The 16372-nt window shown below is 42.4% G+C and overlaps 1 protein-coding gene across 2 annotated transcripts in view; it reads left to right on the top strand.

The window, feature by feature from the left end:
- The first annotated feature begins 4389 nt into the window (after positions 1-4389).
- LOC127573551 (sodium- and chloride-dependent neutral and basic amino acid transporter B(0+)-like) overlaps positions 4390-16372 on the top strand; it is a 66913-nt gene continuing 54930 nt past the window's right edge. For both annotated transcript variants that reach the window (XM_052021886.1, XM_052021884.1), the window contains exons 1-2: positions 4390-4599; positions 15937-16093. In XM_052021886.1, coding sequence (XP_051877846.1) covers positions 4528-4599; positions 15937-16093 — 229 coding nt within the window. In that variant the 5' untranslated portion in view covers positions 4390-4527. The remainder of the gene's footprint in view (positions 4600-15936; positions 16094-16372) is intronic.

Below are 16372 nucleotides of genomic sequence, written 5' to 3'. Positions count from 1 at the left end.
TAAACAGGCCAGCACCACACAGCATACTATAATAATAATGATTAGAAATTCTTTACTTCCTCAATCCCTGTAACGGCCACCACATCGTAGCTCCAAGTATTTATCCAAACCCTAAGCTCATCCACCTTGTTCACAATACTCCTTGCATTAAAATAGACTCATCTCACATAGATCTAGTGGACAGTCAGACTTTTTCCCAGGGTGACAATGGCTAACAGGAGGGGACATAATTTTTGGTGATTGGAGGAAGATATAAGGGGGATGTCTGGGGTAAGCTTTTTACAGAGTGGTGGATGCGTGGAACACACTGCCTGCAGAGGTTGTGGGGTCAGATACATTAGGGACATTTAAGAGACTCTTAGACAGACACATGAATGATAGAAAAATAAGGGGCTATGTGGGAAGGAAGGGTTAGATAGATCTTAGAGCAGGATAAAATGTCAGCACAACATTGTGGGCTGAAGGGCCTGTACTGTGCTGTAATTGTTCTATGTTCTAAATCTTTTTAAAATAGCATTGCCCTTTTCCTTTCAGCAAATGTTAAGCTATCAGGCCTTTACGTTCCTGCTCTCTGTCACCATTCGTTTTTAAATAAAGGAATTATGTTTGCTATTTGTCAAAGTAATAGTATCTTCCATGAATCTGGGAATTTCAGAAAATTCTAACCAATACATTAATTATCTTGGTTGACACTTCTATTTAGACCCTTGGATGAAGTCCTTCATGCCTCCCAACAATTTGCAGGAGCATGGAAGTGTGCAGGAAGAGGAAGGATAAGTCATGGGAAAAGCCTTATCCTTTAAAGCTGTAGGTACTCCTACACCTTTCTCTCCAGAAGTTGCTGGTGGAGTACTGTTGACAGACAGTTCAGAAGATTTGGAGTTATACCAACATTACAAGTTCCAAACAAAATCCAGTTGCATCCACCTGAGCAAGAAGCAATGAACGCGGTGACTCCAAATCAGAAACAGAGTCATCAGCAAGAAAATGCCATGTGTTACAAGTGCAACTACGGGACCAAAAATGCCTTGCCAGTCCAAGAGCAAACTGGAAATTGTTATTAAAAACAAGAATTTCTGTAAGCAGGTTGGGGAGAATCTGTGGAGAGAGAACACAGTTGATGTTTTAAATTAGTAACTTTCATTAGAGTAGCTATCAATGCATGCCTGCAACTTCACCATGATTGCAAGCTTCCTGATGGTGCTGGGCACCAGTGATTGCACTTCAAGCACATTTTGGGTATCTCATACGAACACTGAGATGATTTGTACCTCACATGATTCCACTCCCTAATAAATACCTGTTCTCTCACCACAAATGTCACACAATGCGCAGTGTACAAGAAGCAGATATGATGCCCTCATATTGTGGCAATGCATTTTTCCATTTTTATTTGTGCCACTAAGCTAAAGATGAGCTACTAGTATCAGAGGCTATCACATGCTTCTGACAGCTTTTGTTCCCAGTACACAATCTACCTACTCAAGGACATAGTGTGCATATCAATTGTCTTCTTGCACCCTAGAACTGGTAGAGCAGATCACTGCTGGGACTGTTATGGAGGAAGAAAGTAATATTCAGCAGACTGGATTTTGAGATACATTGTGATCATCCAAAGGGTCTACAAACTTCAATCATGTGGAGCAGCATTTTATCACCAGCTACACAGGGAGCAGGAGGACAAAGGCAAGGAGGAGAAAGACATGAGAAAATCCAGAGGGTTTCTTTCTGGCCATGTAGTCAAAGATCAGTTCATAAGACCATGTTGTTTAGAAACACAATCCCAGGTTGCTATTCACATTCACCTGCAATTACCCTGAAACTATCAGAGCATCTGACAGACCACAGTGCAAAGTTAAAGCAAGCACAATCCCCAAGGCCAGACCAAAAGTTAAGAGCAAATCATGGCAGATGCCATGCAAACACAACTCATTGCTTTCATCCAGTGTCTGTCTTTCATGTGTTATTGCTTATCCTAGTACCCGTACACTTTTCTCCCTAGAAGTTCATCCAAGCTGGTGGAGTACCGTTGATTTTCAGTAGAGAAGGTTTGGTGTATTGCCAGCATTATGAGTGCCTATATTAACAGGTCCAGGTCATTGCATAGCCAGCTGTATGGGCGATTGGACAGTCTGTGGACTATAAACCAGGCAATTGATCAAAGGGGTAGTACCCCTGACAGAACCAAGGGTTTTGTGAAAGGACACATAGTAAGATTTGTGAGACAGAGAGGGGGAAACATGTAAGTGAACAGTTGTGCTGTTCGACTGTCCACAATGTTACACACTCCATAGTTAGAAACTGATGAGTTATAAGCAACAAGAAAAGTATGGCAGCTTTGCGTCTGAAGGACTTGTTCATTTACACATGGCATTTCATGTCAACATACGGTTAGCTGTTTTAATGAAAAGAGAGCAAATGCAAGAAAATTTTGAAGTTTCTATTTTCCCACCTAAGAAGTAAAGCCATTGGATTATATGACGCATTTGAAACTGCCTTCCCACTTAAAATGCTATTAAATTGAAAAGTGTAACAATGTTTACTCTAATAATTGTGTTTGCTTGAAATGAAATTCAGTATTATAACTTTGCAACATTTTGAAGCAATGTTTGAAGCAGCTGATGTAGATACCAGGCAGGAGAAGAAGTGGGATCTAATCCCTACCTGTGGATTTCTGGCTAGCAGGGTTTTATTTTAAAAGTTCTCAACCATGAGGATACTGCAGTAGGGAAGAGTGACATGGAAAGTTACCAGAAATCGTGCCTCAATGGATCATCAGACAATTGACCACGAGGGCACCCTTAATTATATATGGAGCCCAGATCATGGAGGGACAGGGAGAAAGAGAAGGATATCTTCTTGTCAGCCATTATAGAGAGACACGGTGATCTCTCAATCATGATGGGCTTTGGTAGGAGTACCTTCCCATGGCAGGTTTATCAAAAACAAGAGGCCACAGGTTAAAGGTGAGTGGAAGGAGATTTGAGGGGAAAATTTTTACACAAAAGAGTGATGCAATCATTACATTTAACACACATTTAGACAGAGACTGAAACAGGAGAGATATAGAAGGATGCAAACCTAATGCAAGCAAATGGGATTTGTAATGATAAGCAAAAATGTTGCCATGGGCATGGTGGGCCAAGGGTCAATTTCTGTGCTGTACGGCTCTCTGACTCTCTGACTCTACCAAAGATATTTCATCACAACTTAAGGAATTCTGGATTTTTGTCATGAACCAAAAAATCCTTACTGAGGACTTCTGCACAGGTGGTGGGAGCAGACAGTTTCAGTATAACTGGCAGAGGTAATATCTGTGTAACTGATACAAGCAGCCGCAGTTCAACTGAGGAAGATGCTGTCATTGTAACTGGCTCAGACTGTCTCATTGTAGCTTGACCAGGCAATCGTGGTATAACTGGCTCTGACAGTTTCAGTATAACTGGAGCAAGGAGTGTCAGTGTAACTGATAAAGACAGTGTCAGTGTAACTAGAATAGACAATGTCGGTTAAACCAGAGCAGATAGTGTCAATGTCACTTGTACAGATACTCTCAGTGTAACTCGCACTGACACTCTCTGTAAATGTATTAAACACAATGGTCTTTGTGTCAGTCTAATGGGTGCTGACAGTGTCAGTGTAATTGAAGCAAAAGGTTTCGGTGTAACTAGAACAGACAGTGTCAGTGTAACTAGAGCTGTTTGTCTCTGTCTTAATATAAATGGATCAGACAGTCTGTGTAAATGATGCAGAGACCATCAGTGAAATGGACACAGACAGTGTCATTGTAACTGGAACTTGTGTTTTCAGTGTAATTCATGCAGACAGTCTCAGTTCAACCTGAGCAGTAAAAATGTAACTGGAGCTAACAGTGGCTTTGTAACTGGCTCAGACACAGTTTGTGTAACTGGTACAGGTCTTGTCAGTGTAACTTGGACATGTGGTGTCAACATAACTGGAGCAAACAGTTTTAGTGGAACTGGAGAAGAAAGCCTCCGTTTAAATGGAGTTGAAAATTCTAAGTGAACAGTGGAAGTACTTCTCAGTCAGTGTAATAAATCGCTGCTGTTAGAGAAAGAATGCCCAGTTTTAAATAAATGTTCTGTAGCTCTGTTTCCTGATCTCATTGGTGTGCGTGTGTTTTCTGCTCTTTTGTTATTAAACCAGTAGGTGCAGAATAACTGTACTTTGGTCCTGAGAGTTCTGAAGCTAATGCAAATATCCTGAAACAGGGACCTGTAGATGGAGATTTTAAGCATTGGTTGTCGAAATATTCTGGGACCTTGGATATATCTGCAACCAGTGTAAACAGAGCTGTGCTCATTTTAAATTACATATGACAAACCGGGCTCTTCCTGTGGAAGAGTTCATTGTACTTTGCACTTTTCTGGAAGCCTATGGTGGTAGAATTTTTCAGCAGATCCCAAGAGCAGTGGAATTCACAAGACTTTTAAACAAAATTATCCCCCTTAAGCTGGACACATAATCACAAAGTCAGCAGAAGTTTTTATTCATTACTGTCCAAAAATGGACAAGCAGGGATTGTCTTTATTTGATTTGTCACAGAATGACCATCAAACACACCCTTCAGAGGACAGCGTGAGTATTTTTTATCAAAATACAGCACAGGTAGTTCTGCAATTACACGATAGTTGTGTTCCTAAGAAAATTGGGTTATAAAAAAAACATTGTCAATGAGATAAAGGGGTTTATGGGCTAGACAGTATGAGGCTTGCAATAAACAAAGTTATTTTTCCCACAGGATTTCCAAAACTGTTTTTAATAGCCATAAGTTTATTTTGTTACTGCAAGCTAAATAGACTGAAAGCTGTATGGTACATTGCTTAATAAAGTATCCTTGCACAAGTGTCAATAAAAGCGATTGCTTGTTAAATTCCAATGGCCTCCCACAGTGAAACTAACAGCCCATGTTCCTAAGAGACAATGGTGTTGATTAGTACGAGGAGGGTATGGGTAAACAGTTTTTCTCCCCCTAAGTCTTTTTTCCCAAGATAGCTTTTTTTTCGCTTGCCAATTTCTAAAGGAATCCTTAAGTGACTCTCTACTTCCTAATTGAAATAGTTGCATAACCATTTCAGTCCATGTAATACAAATAGTGTGCATCAATTACGTTATAAGGTAGCTATTAATAAGAGTAAGTAAGGACCTCGTGGGAGAGTATTAAATTGAAGGAGAGCAAATTAACAGAGTATTAAGCAGGAGCTAACAAGAGTAAATTATTTTTGGGTAAGTCCACATCTGACATGTGGAGGTTGTTCAAAGACCAACTCACAGAGTACAAGACCATTATGTTCCAGTGAGAAGGAAGGACCAAGATGGCAAGGTAAGGGAACCTTGCATGATGAGCGAGGTGGTGAATTTAGTCAAGAAGAAAAAGGAAGCATATATAAAGTTAAAATCGAACAGGGCCTTTGAAGAATATAAAGAAGAAAAGAACTCAAGAAGGGAATTACGAGAGCCAGGAGGGGCCATGTAATGTCCTTGGAAAGTAGATTTAAAGAGAATGCCAAGGTATTCTATTCATACATCAAGAGAAAGAGCATGACAAGGAAGAAGGTAGGACAACTCAAGGATAAGGGAGGGAACATGTACTTGGAGGCAGAGGCTGTGGACGAGGACCTAAATGCTTGCATTAGTAGTAACCAAGAAGAAAGACATGGAGGATAATGAGATCAGTGTGGAGCGTGCTTATATGCTAAGGCATTTTGAGATAAAGAAAGAGGTGGTGTTGGGCCTCTTGAAGAACGTTAAGGTGGATTAGTCCTCAGGGCCTGATAGAACGTACCCTAGGTTATTGAGAGAGGGAAGAGATTGAAGTTGCTGGGGCATTGACTTCTCTAGCCACAGGCGAGGTCCTGGAGGACTGGAGAGTAACTGATGTTGTTCCTTTGTTTAAGAAGGGAAATAGGATAATGCTGGAAATTATAAACTGGTGAGTCTCACATCAGTGGTAAGAAAGCTATTGAAGGGGATTCTTACGGATGGGATTTACGTGCATTTGGAAAAGAATGGTCTAGTTAGGGACAGTCGGCATGTCTTTGTTCAGGGCAAGTCACGCTTTATTAACCTGATTGAGTTTTTCAAGGAGGTGACCAAGGTGATCAATGAAGGTAGGGCAGTGGATGTTGTCCACATGGATTTTAGTAAGGCATTACACAAGGTTCCTCATGATAGGCTCATCCAGAAGAGTATGATGCATGGGATTCACAGTGACTTGGCCATTTGGATTCAGAATTAGCTTGTCCGTAGGAGGGTAGGGATTGATGGGACTATTCTGGCTTAAGGTGCATAACTAGTGGTGTTCTGCAGGGAGCTGCATGAGGACCTCTGCTGTTTGTGATATATATAAAAGACTTGGATGAAAACGTGGATGGGTGGGTCAGTAAGTTTGCAGGTGATACAGATATTGGTGGCATTGTGGATAGTGTAGAAGATTGCCAAAGGATACAGGTGGGATATAGATCAGTTGGGATATGGGCGGAGAAATGACAGATGGAGTTTAATCCAGGCAAGTCTGAGGTGTTGCACTTTGGGAGATCAAATGTAAAGGGACAGTACACAGTTAATGGTAGGACCCTTAACAGTGTTGATGTATGGAGGGATCTTGGGGTCCAAGTCAATAGCTCCCTGAAAGTGACTGCACAGGTTGATAGGGTGGTAAAGAAGGTATATGGCATGCTTGCCTTTATTATTGAGGCATATAGATTATATAGAAAATAGAAATGTAGATACAGAATGTATAGAAAATAGAGGCTGCACAGACATGTTTACTTATAATCTGTTCTGTGCCTAAGATGGCGCTGGCTCCTTCTCCTTCTTCATTGAAGGGAAGAGAAAGCCCGCTAGCGAGAAGAGTAAAATAACTCATGGGTGACTAAGCAGGATGACCTCAGCGCAACCCTGTGCCTGGTAATGGTGTCTCTACTGCAGAAATGACTAGAGCATGTTGTGATTAGATTAGAAGAGCAGTAGCGAAGTACAAGCATGTTGTGATTAGATTAGAAAGGCACTTGTGAAAACAACTGTGGCAGAGTGCAGTGGAACGAGGGGTCTGTAACTAGATGTCACTATGTAGCTGAAACTGACTTGATTGATTATGCTAACTGGACTAGGAAGGGTCCATAAAAGGAGCTGTGAGCCTTTGTTCAGGGGCGATCAGTGACTAGCTCTCTGACCGTCACAGCCTTTGTTTGCAAATAAAGGTTTAACTTCTTGATGAATCTTCTGCGTCTCCTGATTATTATTGAATCTTGGTAGTCCATAACAAATCTGGTGCAGTCGGCAGGATCGGAAAGAGACCCATAAGAAAAGAGCGACAAATCAGGGACGCTTCCCGGTCCCTCGGGGACCCCCACAAGACTAGCAGAGTAAAGGGTGACGACCCAGAAAAAAGGTAAGCGTTTTCGCTGTTAATTCGGACTAAAAACTCTGTTAGGTGTGGGAGGTCTCCAGGACACAGAAGCGTTAAACGATTGTCGAAGGGTCTCTCCGATCCAAAGAATTTGGTAAAAATTGAAATTAAAGGAGATTCACAGGATTGATCAAGAAAACTGCGCAGTGGGGTGAGTAGAGCTAAGACGATAGAAATTGATTAAAGTAAAATTCCACTTGGTGTTAGTAAGTGCCTGTGAATACCGGCTCACGGGAGACAAGGGTCTGAACGGGCAGGGCAGAAAAAGTCATCATGGATACCGCCTTAGGAAACGTAAGAGTCTGAACGGACGAGGTTTAAAGGAAAGTTCTGAGGATACCACTCTAGGTAGGGGTCTGCATGGGCAGAACAAAAGAGGTAAGAATAATTTGATAACTTGAATAAAATTAAATAATACAAAAGCTGGCAGACTGGGTAGTAAAATTATAAGGTTAGGCGTAGAAGTAGAATAATAGAAGTAATGATACTAATAAGAAATAATCAGATAAGTGAGTTGTGAATTTCCGAGGAATACCCTGTGAAGACAACATGGTGGGGAATGGAACTGCAGTCGAGATATTAAGCAAAAAGTTTCCAGTATCCAAAAAAGATATCCAAAGAATTTCAGAAAAATGGGAAAAGAGAACCAAAAATCTATTAACAAAATGGCCAAAAGAGGGAACTTTTGACGTAAGTCTGTGTGAGGAAATGGAGGGATTAATTAAAAACTACCAACCAAAAGACAAATCTAAAAAAAGAAACCAGAAGAGGGAACAGGAGGCAGAGATACTAAAACTTTTTAGGACAGAAGGAGAAAAATTGAGGAAAACATATCAGGCACCAGTAGTAACTAGACAGGGTGCCAAAGAACTAGAAAAAAACTCCCTATAGAAGAAGAGGAGGAAAGGTCAACTTTTATATCCAGATTTAAGAGGAGCAGAAAAAAAACCCTCCCTATCCAGACGAAGGGAACCTGAAATAATGGCCAGTAGTGAGAGGGATGCTGGAGATAGGAGGGGAAGTGGAAAGGTACAAAGATGAACAGGAAGGAAAGGCATGGAGGGAACAGAAGGATAAAGAAAGGGAAGCGTTGGAGGAAGAAAGGGAGGCGTTGAAGGAAGACAGGAAAGCCTTAAAAGAGCAAAGAGTAGAAATGGAGGAAGAAGCTAGAAAACTGCAAGAAGCAAGAATGCAGAGGGAGTTTGAGATATACCAGTGGCACAAAAACAACGCCGAGTCAAAGGGGGAAGAAAGAAATCTAGGGAGAGGACAAAGAGAGAAGCAAGGGAGAAAAGTAGCCCTGGAAAGACTGACGTGGCAGAAAATATGCAGAGACAGAATCAGAGGGTGGCGAGGAGTCAGAGGATGAGATAGAAAGCCAGGGATTGGGAAGAGATGGAGTGGGATTATACCCCTTACTGGTAAAGGGAGGAGGACAGGTACAGTACATTCCTTGAGGGACCCAGGACCTGGAAGGGCTGAAAAATGCACTACCCGACATACATGAAGGAAGGGGAAAATGGATTAGAGCCTTTGAGGATGAGACCACAGGACGATTATTGGCAATGAGTGACTTAAAGGTACTACTGGTGAAGGTAGTGGGAACCTCAAAACTGAGAGAACTGATGCTTTCGGCTGGCTTAAAGGATGTGGCGGACAATCCAGTGGTTGATGGTGACTGTTTTGACCGAGTGAGACAGAAGATGTGGCAGGCCCTCAGAAAAAGTTACCCACCTAAAGTGGACCCCAAAGCTCTAAAAGGGGACCCACTAGGAGATTCTGAAAACCTGGCAGCTTATCTAGAAAACCAGTTGAACAAGTGGAGAATGGAAACAGAGCAAGAGGCGGAGGGTAATCAGTTGATGACCACGATGTTTCGGACTGCTATTGTGGATGCAATGCCCTCCCAAGTCAAGTCCAGACTTGAGGAGGTGCTCGGGCTGACGTCGATGTCCTACCAAGAATTCAGGGACCACGTAGTCCATGCAGTCAAAAAGTACCGAAAAGACAGAAAAAGGCTGATTGAGCAACAGGAGGAGGTGCAAAGAAAGCTGACACAGATGCAGCTCGAGAAGCTTAAAAAGAAAGAAAGAGAAAGAGGCAAAAAAATGTTGCCAATAACAACTGATCAGATTGTGATCACCAAAATGAATGAAGCGCCAACCTATGGAGGAACCTGTTATACTGCCAGAAAACGGCCAGAAAGCCCCATGCCAATAATAAACATCTTTGTGGGAGCGTTTCTGCAAATGCCATATCAGGGGCAAAACAAATTTAGGCAACAACCCAGACAGGACTGGAACTTCTAAGGAAGGGGGCAGAGAGGTAATAGGCAAAAAGGGACTGTGAAAAAGCAGGTAGAAAGGGGGACAGGAGGATTTTGTTGGGGATGTAATCAGCCAGGGCACATCAGGAGAGACTGCCTGTACAAACCCTGGCCTGCCACGTTTCAGCAGGAATCAATGAGTAGAGAGCAACAGTTTAATCAAGGACCAGCCCCAGCAGGACCAACCGGACCTGTGAACCCCCATGGAAGGTGCTAGAGGTGCCTGGAGAACCCGGGTGGGAAGGGACAGTACCCAATGATAACACGGGAGGCGGAAGAGGAACCTGTTGTTCAGATCATTTTAGAAGGGCATTTAACACCAATGATGATAGATACTGGAGCCATGTACACTTGCGTACAACCGCAATACGCCTTCCACCTTCCCATGTCAGGAAAATTTATTAAGACTGTAGGGTTCTCAGGAAAAGCACAGTTAACACGATTTACAGCTCCAGTGAGTTTAAAGATGGGAAACAATGAAATAGTATTGCTGATTCTAATGTCCAAAGGAACCCCAATCAATTTATTAGGCAGAGATGCACTGTTAAAACTGGGATTGAAATTGGAATGCACCCCAGATGGGTCAAGCGTGGGAAAAATAAGCACTCAGCTGGTGATGCAGGAAGCTAGAGGAGCGAACGTGTATTGGATAGGAGACATAGAAGATCAGGTCTGGAAAACTTGGAAAAAATGGGAAAAGGGCACTCTGGCAATATTACCTAAGGCTAAGCCGCCCAAGACTGAGTTGCATTGTACAGTGATTTTTGATGAGACCCAGTGTAAAGAGATAGAGAGACAATAGCGCAATGAAGTAAATACCCAGCAGCATTTAAAAGGTGAGGCAATAATAATAGGGAAACAGGGAGCAGCCTTGCAAATAAAACGAAATGCATTTCTGGAAAAATGGTACAGGGTGCCAGGAGCTGCACCCCATGTAACATTGTTGGTAAATGAGGGATACCAGTCCAAAGATTTAGGGCCCATGGTGAGGCAAGCGGGAACAATTATTGATTGGCGGACAGTGACACAAAGTGTCTGGAAGTCTGGGGACAATGACTATATTAAGATAGTAGTAGATATAGAAGTGGTAGGATGTCCCAAGGAGATCGAAGTAGCCCCTCAATGGCATATGACATTGCTAGTAGAAGAAGAGGGCCAGCAGAAGGATAAAAGGCTGGAGGCACTGCCAGCTATTTTATGGTCACAACACAATACAGATGTAGGAAGAGTAAGATCAACAGGCCCAGTAGAAATAAAATTAAAACAGGGAGCGATTCTACCTAAAAGACCACAATATCCCCTGAAACCAGAAGCAGAGGAAGGAATAGCGCTAACAATACAGGGATTGCTTGAGGTAGGAGTGCTGGAGAGGACGAGTAGTCACCGTAATACTCCACTGTTACCTGTCCTGAAAGTAGTTAAGTCCAAATGGAGACTGGTTACATGATCTGCGAGCAGTGAATGAGGTAGTGGAAGATTGGTCAGCTCTAGTCCCAAACCCACATACGCTGTTGACTAATGTTCCACTGGAGGCAGTTTGTTTCTCAGTGATTGATTTGTGTTCGGCTTTTTCAGCATTCCCCTGGCAAAGCAGTGTCAGTATTTGTTTGCTTTCACTTACAGAGGTAACCAGTATACTTATTCCAGGATGCCGCAGGGATTTAAGCATTCACCGCATATTTTTAACCAGGTATTGAAGGCAGATCTAGAGGGTATATCACTGGAAAGTACACTGATACAGTATGTAGATGATTTGCTAGTTTGCTCCAAAAGCAAGGAACAGTGTGAGCAGGATATGTTGGCCTTATTGGAAAGATTGGCATATGGAGGTCATAAAGTATCCAGAAAGAAGCTGCAATTTTGTAAACAGCAAGTAGAATATTTGGGTAGCTTAATATCTAAGGGAGCAAAGTCGATAGCGCTGGATCAAATTGCGGCGATAACTAAGGCTCCTAAACCTTAGATGGTAGGACAGATGATGACATTTTTGGGAATGACAGAATACAGTTCAGATTGGATTGGAGAATATGTTGAAATTGTGACACCATTGAGGAAAATGATGAAGGAAGCTGGACATACAGACCTGAAGGGTGTTCTGCAGTGGAATGAGGAGGGAGAAATAGCTTTCAACACTCTTAAGCAGGAATTGCAGTCAGCCCTAGCACTAGCCTTGCCTAATTATGAAAAGGTCTTTCACCTCTATGTGTCTAACAGACAGGAAGGTTATGCTGTGGCAGTACTGACACAGGAAACGAGCATAGGGAGAACAAAACAGCCAATAGCATACTACAGTGCGAGATTGGATGAGGTGGCCCAGGGATATCCGCCTTGTTACCAGGGACTGGCAGCATTGCACTATGCTTATGAGAAAGCATCATCTGCGACCACGAGTTATCCTGTAATTCTGTATACGCATCATAAGGTAGCAGAATTATTGGAAACGGGAAAGTTTGTACTGACGCCAGCCAGGATAGTTGCGTTTTGGATATTGTTGACATTCACAGACATAACTATACAAAGGTGTACCACAAGTAACATAGCTGATTATGTTCCACTGGGTTATGAAGGAGGAGCCCCATGAGTGTGTGAGAGAAACGATGATATTTGACAAATTAAAAGCGGACTTACAGTCAGAACCGTTGGATAATGAGGATAAAAAGATTTTGTTTGTGGAGGGCTCTTGTTATAGGGACCACGATGGGAACCACGCAGGGTTCTTGGTGGTGCAACAGGATCAGTCTCAATTTAAAACAATTAGGTTGGAAGCTTGTCCACAACTCTGTTCAGCCCAGTTAGCAGAGATTAAGGCTCTGACAGCAGCATGTGAGATGATGGAGGGTGAGAAAATTGATATCTGTACAGATTCAGCATATGCTCATGGAGTATGTCATCTGTCTGGAGCAGTATGGAAGCAAAGGGGATTCAGGAAAAGCAGCGGAGACCCTATACAGCATTGTCAGCAAATTTTAGATTTGATAACAGCAATGATGAAACCTAAAGCGTTGGCTATTATAAAGTGTCAGGCGCATAAAAAGGGAAATGACATGGTGATAAAGGGAAATCAGGCTGCGGATGAAGCAGCCAGGGGAGCCTCTGGATGTTGTTTGGCTGTTATTGCACCTCAGGTGAGTCTGAACCCAGAACCCGTAATGGAGGATATAATTGAAATACAAGGTAAGGCAACTTTAGCAGAACAAACAATGTGGAGACAAAGAGGAACCAAGGGGAACCACGAAGGCTTGTGGAGCACGGATGATCGTTTGCTGATAGCGCCCACCCCCTTGTTGACTACCCTCATTTCAGACGCACATGGGCTGGACCATTGTGCAAGGGGGGAAGTGATGAGAAAGATAAAAAAGGATGGTTTTTGGTCACCTTACTTACAGGCTTTGGTAGACCACGTCACAATGTGAGGTGTGTGTACGAAACAACGTTAGGAAAGGAATTACGACTCCTATAGGTCATATACCTGTACCCGAAGGACCATTTAAACATTTAGTGATTGACTATGTAGATATGATAAAGGCAGTAAGAGGAAAGAGATACATGCTGGTGATGATTGATAGATTTAGTAGGTGGGTAGAGGCAGTGCCCTCTAAAGACTTAGGAGCAGGAACTGTGGTGAAATTTTTGACAAACGAAGTAATTCCAAGATTTGGAATACCTTCAGAGATCAGTTCCGACAATGGGTCAGCCTTTACCCAAAAAGTGGTTAAATTGGTATTGCAAGCTCTGAGGATAAAACAGAGATTTGGATGTGTACATCATCCCCAGTCACAGGGTATGGTGGAAAGAATTAATGGGACCTTAAAAACTAAACTAAATAAGATCTGTGCAAGCACTAAGCTTAACTGGGTTGATGCCCTGGCATTAGCGCTGATGAGCTATCGCATGCAGACTAATCATATAACATTATTGAGAGAGGGAAGAGATGAAGTTGCTGAAGTTGATGAAGACTTCTCTAGCCACAGGCGAGGTCCCGGAGGACTGGAGAGTAACTAATGTTGTTCCTTTGTTTAAGAAGGGAAATAAGATAATGCTGGAAATTATGGACTGGTGAGTCTCACATCAGTGGTAGGGAAGCTATTGAAGGGGATTCTTATGGATGGGATTTATGAGCATTTGGAAAAGAATGGTCTAGTTAGGGACAGTCAGCATGTCTTTGTTCAGGGCAAGTCACGCTTTATTAACCTGATTGAAATTTCATGGAGGAGACCAAGGTGATCAATGAAGGTAGGGCAGTGGATGTTGTCCACATGGATTTTAGTAAGGCATTACACAAGGTTCCTCATGATAGGCTCATCCAGAAGAGTATGATGCATGGGATCCACAGTGACTTGGCCATTTGGATTCAGAATTAGCTTGTCCGTAGGAGGGTAGTGGTTGATGGGACTATTCTGGCTGGAGGTGCATAACTAGTGGTGTTCTGCAGGGAGCTGCATGAGGACCTCTGCTGTTTGTGATATATATAAAAGACTTGGATGAAAACGTGGATGGGTGGGTCAGTAAGTTTGCAGGTGATACAGATATTGGTGGCATTGTGGATAGTGTAGAAGATTGCCAAAGGATACAGGTGGGATATAGATCAGTTGGGATATGGGCGGAGAAATGACAGATGGAGTTTAATCCAGGCAAGTCTGAGGTGTTGCACTTTGGGAGATCAAATGTAAAGGGACAGTACACAGTTAATGGTAGGACCCTTAACAGTGTTGATGTATGGAGGGATCTTGGGGTCCAAGTCAATAGCTCCCTGAAAGTGACTGCACAGGTTGATAGGGTGGTGAAGAAGGTATATGGCATGCTTGCCTTTATTATTGAGGCATATAGATTATATAGAAAATAGAAATGTAGATACAGAATGTATAGAAAATAGAGGCTGCACAGACTGTTTACTCATAATCTGCTCTGTGCCTAAAATGGCGCTGGCTACTTCTCCTTCTTCATCAAAGGGAAGAGAAAGCCCACGCGCGAGAAGAGTAAAGTAACTGAGCATGATGGTGTCTCTACTGCAGAAATCACTAGAGCATGTTGTGATTAGATTAGAAGAGCAGTAGCGAAGTACAAGCATGTTGTGATTAGATTAGAAAGGCACTTGTGAAAACAACTGTGGCAGAGTGCAGTGGAACGAAGGGTCTGTAACTAGATGTCACTATGTAGCTGAAACTGACTTGATTGATTATGCTAACTGGACTAGGAAGGGTCCATAAAAGGAGCTGTGAGCCTTTGTTCAGGGGCGATCAGTGACTAGCTCTATGACTGTCACAGCCTTTGTTTGCAAATAAAGGTTTAACTTCTTGACGAATCTTCTGCGTCTCCTGATTATTATCGAATCTCGGTAATCCATGAGAGACATTGAGTTCAAGAGTCAGGAAATTATGTTGCAGCTTATAAAGTTCTAGTTAGTCCACATCTGGAATATTGCATTCAATTCTGGTCACCCCATTATAGGAATGACGTGGAGACTATAGAGAGGGTGCAGAAGAGATTTACTAGGATGCTGGCTAGATTAAAGGGCATGTACTATACAGAAAGGTTGGACAAACTAGGCTTGCTTTCTCTGGATGCTGAGGGGAGACTTAATAGAAGTTTATAAAATTATGAGAGACATAGATAGGGTAGACAGCTGGTATCTTTTCCCCAAGGTCAAAATGTCTAATACTAGAGGACATGCACTTAAGCTAAGAGGGGGAATGTTCAAAGGAGATGCGTAGGGCATGTTTTTTACACAGTGGTGGGTGCCTGGAATGCGCTGCCGGGGTAGTGGTGGAGGCAGATACGATAGGGGTGTTTAAGATATGTGAGTACGCAGAGAATAGGGGGATATGGACCCTGTGCAGAGAGAAGGAATTAGTTTAATTAGGTGTCATTCACTTAATTTGCTTGGCACAACACTGTGCGCTGAAGGGCCTATTCCTGTGCTGTACTGTTCTATGTTATATTCAATTCACATTATAGAAAGGTGCGTTATAGCAGAACTGCCTGTGTGAACCAATGCTGTTAATTTGGGAATTTGGATTGCTACAAATTGCAGAAACTCATTCTGGGATTCAGGGACCAAACTACCAGCCACCAATTGAAGAATAGCTCCATGTTTCTTAGAGCATGAAAATTTCACTTTCCTGAGTTTTGATCAAGTTGTGTCTAACCTGGGAGTCAGCCATCCCCTCTCTTTCCCCAGACTTTCCCCACTAGTGAACCTGTGGGTGAAAGTGACAAGAATGTGGACCGAGGCAACTGGTCCTCGAAGACCGACTACCTGCTCTCAATGATCGGCTGCGCTGTGGGTCTGGGCAACGTCTGGAGATTCCCTTACCTGGCATACAGGAATGGAGGAGGTAATATAGAGAATGCATATTACACAGGAGAGAAAGGAAGAAATAAATAAATGATAACTAAATTAATTGATTTAATACAACGTTAAATTCGACATTCTCCTTTAAAATAATTATCATGTTAAACCAATAATGAAAGGAATGATGAATTGAACCATTTTTTTATTAAGTTTTCTTTCTTAGAATGCAGATGGTGACTTAATTCCTTAATTTTCTGAGTACCTTAAGAGAAAACAACACTGTGTACGTCTGGTGTCATGTATACATCAAACAGGTTGAGGC

This window comes from Pristis pectinata, chromosome 8, assembly GCF_009764475.1.
Source record: "Pristis pectinata isolate sPriPec2 chromosome 8, sPriPec2.1.pri, whole genome shotgun sequence".
NCBI classification, from domain to species: domain Eukaryota; kingdom Metazoa; phylum Chordata; class Chondrichthyes; order Rhinopristiformes; family Pristidae; genus Pristis; species Pristis pectinata.
The sequence above is the reverse complement of the archived record's forward strand: the minus strand, read 5'-3'. Positions and strand labels throughout refer to the sequence as shown.